General features: G+C 56.1%; 1 protein-coding gene across 1 annotated transcript; it reads left to right on the top strand.

Annotated features, from left to right (window-relative positions):
• Positions 1-577: 577 nt before the first annotated feature.
• Pitx1 (paired like homeodomain 1) lies at positions 578-6180 on the top strand. The gene is made up of 3 exons (XM_015488578.2): positions 578-1068; positions 3273-3505; positions 5449-6180. The coding sequence occupies exons 1-3, from the start codon at positions 900-902 to the stop codon at positions 5989-5991; spliced, it is 945 nt and encodes a 314-aa protein (XP_015344064.1). The 5' UTR covers positions 578-899; the 3' UTR covers positions 5992-6180.
• Positions 6181-6714: the final 534 nt, after the last annotated feature.

The following is a 6714-nucleotide window of genomic DNA, read 5'->3' as shown; positions in this document are numbered from 1 at the left end:
GGTCCAAGCTAATTAGGAGGCAGCATCCGGGGGCCCATTAGAGCGCAAGCGGCTGTCACTCAGCCGGGCCGAGTTCCCTGGAGTAGAGGCCGGGGAAGGAGGGGCCGGCGGCCCCTCGACGAGGACACCGCGGGGAGCTGCCGGAACGGGCCCCGGGCTCTGCCCCCGCCCTGGCGCTGGCTCCAAGGCGCCCGCTCTGCGCGATTCTGCTCCTCGAACATTCACTCATCCTGGGCAGTTCCCGCCAGCGGTCGGGGACTTCGAGGCGGCCCAGACAGGAGTTGGCTCTGAGCAAAACAAGTCATTTGGGGCCTGAGGTGGGCACGAGCCGCGCGGGACTTGCAGACCAGATGCGTTTCTTTTGTAAGGCCGAGGGAGAACTCGGTGTGTCACCGGGGAAGGAGGGAGAGGCGCGGCGAGGCCGCGGGGGGCGGGGAGGCGGCGGGAAGGGTGGCTGCGGAGGGGGAGGGCGCGGGCNCCTCCCTCCCCAGCCCCCTCCCACCCAGGCCCACCCCACCCACCACCCCTGGCGCAGGGACTGCTGGAACCTGGCGGTGCGCACTGTCGCTTTAAGACTGACTCTGCCGGCGAGGTCCCGAGCCTTAGAAACCGGCCCCGGATCGGGAGCCGGAGCCGGGGCCGGGCGGGCGGCTGAGGCCCGAGCGGCCGGAGCAGAGTGCGGAGCGCAGAGTTAGGCGCTCGGTCGCGAAAATCCGCCGCTGCCCGCCCGGCCCCGCAGTCCCGGGCAGTCCATGGAGCGGGCGCGGCGTCGCTGCCTGCGCGGGCAGCCCTGGGGGGCAACCGCTTAGGCGCCGCGCTCTTATCCTCGCAGGTCGCAGCCAGGGCAGCCGGGCGCGCCCAGCCCCGGCTCCTGGAGCGCCCGCGCGGTCCCCACCTCCATGGACGCCTTCAAGGGGGGCATGAGCCTGGAACGGCTGCCGGAGGGGCTCCGGCCGCCGCCGCCGCCGCCGCATGACATGGGGCCCGCCTTCCACCTGGCCCGCGCCGCCGACCCCCGCGAGCCGCTCGAGAACTCAGCCAGCGAGTCGTCTGACACAGAGCTGCCAGGTAAGCGCGGTTCCCCGCGCCGCGCGCACGGAACCTACCCCTGCGCGGGGAGCAAGGCCTGGCTCCCGCGCGGCGCAGCCAGATTCCCTCTCCGCCCCAGGAGGGTCAGGAGCTTTCTTTTTCCTAGTCTTGACCTGACGGTGAAGGTGTAAATTTACACACACACACACACACACACACACACGAAGGCATTTCCACGCGGTTCCCACGCGCCAAGAGATGGGCAGATGCACGAGCCTATAACTAGGAGGTTGGAGTGACAACCCCTGTTGATCATGGGCAAATAGAACAGGGAGAGAAAAAGTTGGGTTTGCGCAAGTGGGCGCTGAAATGTCGCTGGGACGAAGGAAGAGAAGCAGATCGAAGGGAATGGGACTGACGGGCGAGAGAAATTGCCCATAGAGACCGAGAGAGGGGCAGACACCCTGACAGGCAGGGTGATGCAGATGAGTGGGACAACCCAAGAGAAGGGGCGGGCGAACCGAACAAACTGAGAGGAGGAGGCAACATCAAGTAAAAGGAAGAGACAGAGGACTGAGAAGACCAGCCGGCCAAGGGGCGCGGCCAGACCCCCGGCAGGGTCGACCAGACCCGAATAGAGGGATCCTGGCCCACATGCGCGGCCAGAGCTCGGAGCCACCAGGCAGTCCAGCCAGGCTCCCTTCTCAGCTCGGGCATTTATCCCACTGGGCTGTCCATTTGTCCGAGAGCTTGAGCTTTTCCCCCAGACGCGATCTGACCGCGAGTGGGTGGCACGGACAATAGTGCAGCAAATCACCGGGCCAGTCCCGGCCGCCGGGCTCTCGGAGCTACTCCCGCGCTCTTGAATCTAACTCCGCGTCGCCGCTGTGCTCCCGGCTCCCCACTCCCCAGGCTGTGGGTGACTCTTCTGCCTTCATTTCTTAATCCACCGCTAAGTGTTTCTCTTCGCGTTTTAAATCTCTATTTGTTTCTGTTTTGCATCTCTAAGTAACTTTCCCTGAGCGGTTCTGTTTGGTTGGTTAAAAAACAACGCTGTACTGTACTTTTGTTTTCGAAAGTTTAAAGCGCGGTGTTTGGTTGCTTTTTATTTTAAAATTCATAGAACTATAGATTGATATTTAAAAAGCAAATCTATGAAGATGAATTAACAATTTCAACAATTTTTATTTTGAAAATTTTAATATACTCGTTGTCTCTCTGGAATTTAAAATGTCTACATGCAACATTATTCTTGGAGAGGTTTTAAAAAGCCAAACCAAAATGGCGCATTTCTCCGAGATTTTCTCTAAATGCATATGCAGTATGTTATTTGGGGAATTTAAATTATCTAACTATAATGTGTTTCTCTGGGATTTAAAATTTATGTCTACGAGGATGTTTATGAGAAGGGGTTCAAAATTTAACTACAATAATGCATGGATTTTTTAAATGCCAGAGAAATAAATGTATGAATCTATACACATACAGCTTTGTATTTAGTTAGAGGTGTGTTTGGACAATGCTTTCTGATTCTTAATTTACCCTTGCTGTGTGTTTCTACCTGCCTATTTTTGAGATTTTTTGATGACCCTTTCTGTGGTTTTAGGCAGAGAGCTATAAGCTTTTCTGAACTTCTGTGTTTTGTTTTTAAATTCTTTTTCTTTACGTTTCAACTTTTCTGTGATTGCATGTGTTTTGTGTAGATCTAAAGAAAGAGACTAAAGCCTGAGGTCACCTAGATACAGGGGTTTTTCAGGCCTTGGGACCGCAGGCCTACAAGTAAGGCCGAGTGTATTGGAACTCCACTCAGCCTTGGGGAGGAAAAAAAATGGAGGGGTTTTAGGCCACCACCTGGTTCATGCCCCACCGATACGCTAGTTTCAGTCTGGAAGATTTGGTCCTAGTTCAGAAAAGCAGAGACTCCCTCAGATTTAGACCCCCAAGCACCCGGCAAAAACAGCGTGTATTTGCCGGTGACAGCTGCAGCAGGGCCCAGCCTGAGCCGAGCTGCAGGAGCAGGCCCTGCCGGCCAGGAACCCAGGCCCACAGCTCTGGCTCCTGGGTAGTTCTCGGCACGCCAGACCAGAGGTGCAGACCAGCTCCCGGCAGGCTCTTGCCAACGGGGACAATTCCCCGAGCCCCTGGCGGGAGGGAGGGCTGACAGCCGGCTCTTCGGTGGAACCGGGACAGGGCGCAACAGGCTTAAGCCCGAGGTGACCCGCGCCCGTTCCTGCCTGCTGCAGAGAAGGAGCGCGGCGGGGAACCTAAGGGGCCGGAGGACAGTGGCGCAGGCGGCACGGGCTGCGGCGGCGCGGAGGACCCAGCCAAGAAGAAGAAGCAGCGGCGGCAACGTACGCACTTCACAAGTCAGCAGTTGCAAGAGCTGGAGGCCACGTTCCAGAGAAACCGCTACCCCGACATGAGCATGAGGGAGGAGATCGCCGTGTGGACCAACCTCACCGAGCCGCGCGTGCGGGTGAGCGCAGCGCCCGTGTTTAAGGGTACTGGTTCAGAGGGCTCCTGCCTGCCTCAGCCAGAGCCCTTCGAAACTTAGACCTGCACTCACACTTTCACTCAGTCCTGCTCCCTGCTCTTCCACCTATGACCTCCCCCCCAACCTCGGGCCCTAGTTACTGGCAACTGCTAGGCTCCTAGGCCACTAGCTGCTCTGACTGCTGCCGCTGCTTTCCAACTCTTTATCTGACCCTCCGGCTCTAGGAAGCCCCAGCCCAAAGACCTGTGGCCCCAAGGGGAGAGACTATTCCACACTGAGGGCCTAGGATTCAGTTCAGTGTTAAGGGATATCCAGGGCCAGAGATTAAGCAGAGGATTCCCTAAGGCTGGGATATCAGGAGCTGCAGGGGCCTTCCTCTGAAACCGAAAGGGAAAGGCAAGTCCTGCCTGGCTGCCTCCAAGAGGCCTGAAAGGTGCCTGAGTTTGGGATTCAAAACTTCTTGGAATAGTAGTCTCATCCCACACTTAGTTTCTCCAAAATCTCAGGATAGTCTCCACCTTCCCTGGCCATTTACCAGGCCCGTAGCTGGACCCTTGACTTAATGCCCATTCCTATTGTGGGTCTGGGGTCAGATGCGGATGGCATGGCCCTCCCAGTCCTTTTAGGGATGTAAGGTCTTGGACCCAAACCTGACTGGATGCTTCCATGTCTCACTGTTTGGTTCCCAGTAAACTCAAGGTTTTCTGGCCAGAGTAGCAAGAGTATCATTTCTTACCCCAGTGGGCAAATATTTAAAGATATTGGGAACACCTACCTCCCAAGCCAGGCCAAAGTCCCACCCAACACACTGAGTCCCTGCTATAAACCCCAATCCTCACCCCTCCCCAGTCAGGCTGGCTAGGCCAGCGAGACTCTGGGTGAAGACACAGCACTCAGTAATCCTGAATTTACTAATCCTGCCCAGGTTTCTGGTGGTGAGGACTGGGATAGAATCAGGTAGTGTTGATTCTGGAACCTGGGGAAAGCTGAGATGCAGGGTCCCCCAGCCAGGGATCTCTAGAAACTCAGCCCAGGGACTGAAAAAGAGTCAAGAAGGACAGGGTATATTCATTGGGCAGTCGAATAAGTGAAGCTCCTGAAGGACCTGAGAGTTGGGAAATAAGGTCCTTACCAAATTTTGCAGGATAAAGTGGAGGGGGAGATTAGAGAGAAACTAGTAAGCTAAAGGAAATTAAATATTTGTGGAGAAACATATTTGGCATATATTTAGGCAGCAGGAAAGGAATTAAATATTTAAGGGAGAAGCAAAAGGATCAAGTATTTAGGAAAAGAAAGAATCATCTATTTAGAAGAAATAGTGAAGGTCAGATATTTGGAAAGAGGAAAAAAACTAAATATTTGGAGAAGAATCAAAAGTAAAAAAAAAAAATGGGTGATGAAGAAGAAAACAGACTGAGGGAGAGGAAAGAGGTTCAGATAGTGGGGTGACCTGAACAAAAATAAAATTGGGGACAGAAATGAAAATTCAAATATTGCAAATAAAGATGAAAACAGACTATTTGAGTGACGAAAATAGACCAAAAAATTGAAGATGGCGAGTCATGTCTCAGGGAAGAAAAACACCTTTTGTATTTGAGGGAGAAGGAAAAGATGGAAATATTTAGATAGGGACCCGTTTGGGGGAGAATGCAAAAGGTGGACCGGTTGAAAGGATGGAAACGAATGTTTGTTCACAGAGTGTATTTGAAGAGTTTCAATTGGGGAAGAGGATTAAGATCAGAAAAGGTAAAAAAAAAAAAATAGTATTTTCTGGGGACAGGAAAGGAGCCATTACGGAGAGGGCGAAAAGAAACGATATTCCATATTCGGAAAGAAACGGGCGGACAGCTTTGGGTGGCAGGGGTAGGGGTATGGGGCTTTCCTGCCCTCGACAGCCCTGACCCTTCTCCTGCCCCCTTCCCCAGGTCTGGTTCAAGAACCGGCGGGCCAAGTGGCGGAAGCGCGAGCGTAACCAGCAGCTGGACCTGTGCAAGGGCGGCTACGTGCCGCAATTCAGCGGCTTAGTGCAGCCCTACGAGGATGTGTACGCCGCCGGCTACTCCTACAACAACTGGGCCGCCAAGAGCCTAGCGCCAGCGCCGCTGTCCACCAAGAGCTTCACCTTCTTCAACTCCATGAGCCCGCTGTCGTCTCAGTCCATGTTCTCGGCACCCAGCTCCATCTCCTCCATGACCATGCCGTCCAGCATGGGCCCGGGCGCCGTGCCCGGCATGCCCAACTCGGGTCTCAACAACATCAACAACCTCACCGGCTCCTCGCTTAACTCGGCTATGTCACCGGGCGCCTGCCCGTACGGCACACCCGCCTCGCCCTACAGCGTCTATCGGGACACGTGCAACTCGAGCTTAGCCAGCCTGAGGCTCAAGTCTAAGCAGCACTCATCTTTCGGCTACGGCGGCCTGCAGGGCCCGGCCTCGGGCCTCAATGCGTGCCAGTACAACAGCTGACCGCCCAGCCTGGCCACGCGGGCCGGCGGCCGACAGGCAAGGCGCGGGGGCAGGCACGGAGGGCGCACGCGGGGCCACAACTCGCCGCGCCGCAGACCTCGCGCCTGCTCAGCCCCCTTCTCCCCATCTCCCCACCTCCAGGTTTGGTTTTGTGTTTGCTTTTCCGGACCCCACTCCGCCCTCTACAAAACAAAACAAAAACAAAAGACATCGGAGAAAAGTGCCGCGGGGAAAAAAAAAAAAAAAAGAAAGAAAGAAAAATGGATGAGTTGCAATTTCCCTCGGGATGGCGCCGGTGGTGTGTGTTGGTTCCCACGGGCCCCAGCGGCCCACTCCGCGGAGGGGACGCGGCGCCAGAAGTGAGATCCGAGGGCCGGCCGCAGCAGAGGACGCCCTCATAGCCCGCATCCCCGCCTGAGCAGCTGCGCCTGCAAACTGATTGTGCGGAGCCCGGACAGGCCGGGGATCCTCGGGCCCGGTGCGAACCAAAATGCCCACTCCTAGCTGGGTCCGGCCGAGCGTAATTTAACTCAAGCCGAATCCGAGTTGGAGGGAGCGTTGGGTTGGGAACGGTACCCAGCCCGGGATCCGGCACTCACCGTGGATTCGCACTAGCCCGGTTGCGCCCCCCAAGCCCTCGCCTGCCCGCGCTCCGGTCCCCTTTATTAAGGCCAAGGAGCCACAGCTGGCCGTGCGGACAAGGCAGGGGTTGGGGTGGCTCGT

This window comes from Marmota marmota, unplaced genomic scaffold (assembly GCF_001458135.2).
Source record: "Marmota marmota marmota unplaced genomic scaffold, marMar, whole genome shotgun sequence".
Taxonomy (NCBI): domain Eukaryota; kingdom Metazoa; phylum Chordata; class Mammalia; order Rodentia; family Sciuridae; genus Marmota; species Marmota marmota.
This window is presented reverse-complemented; position numbering and strand designations above follow the sequence as displayed.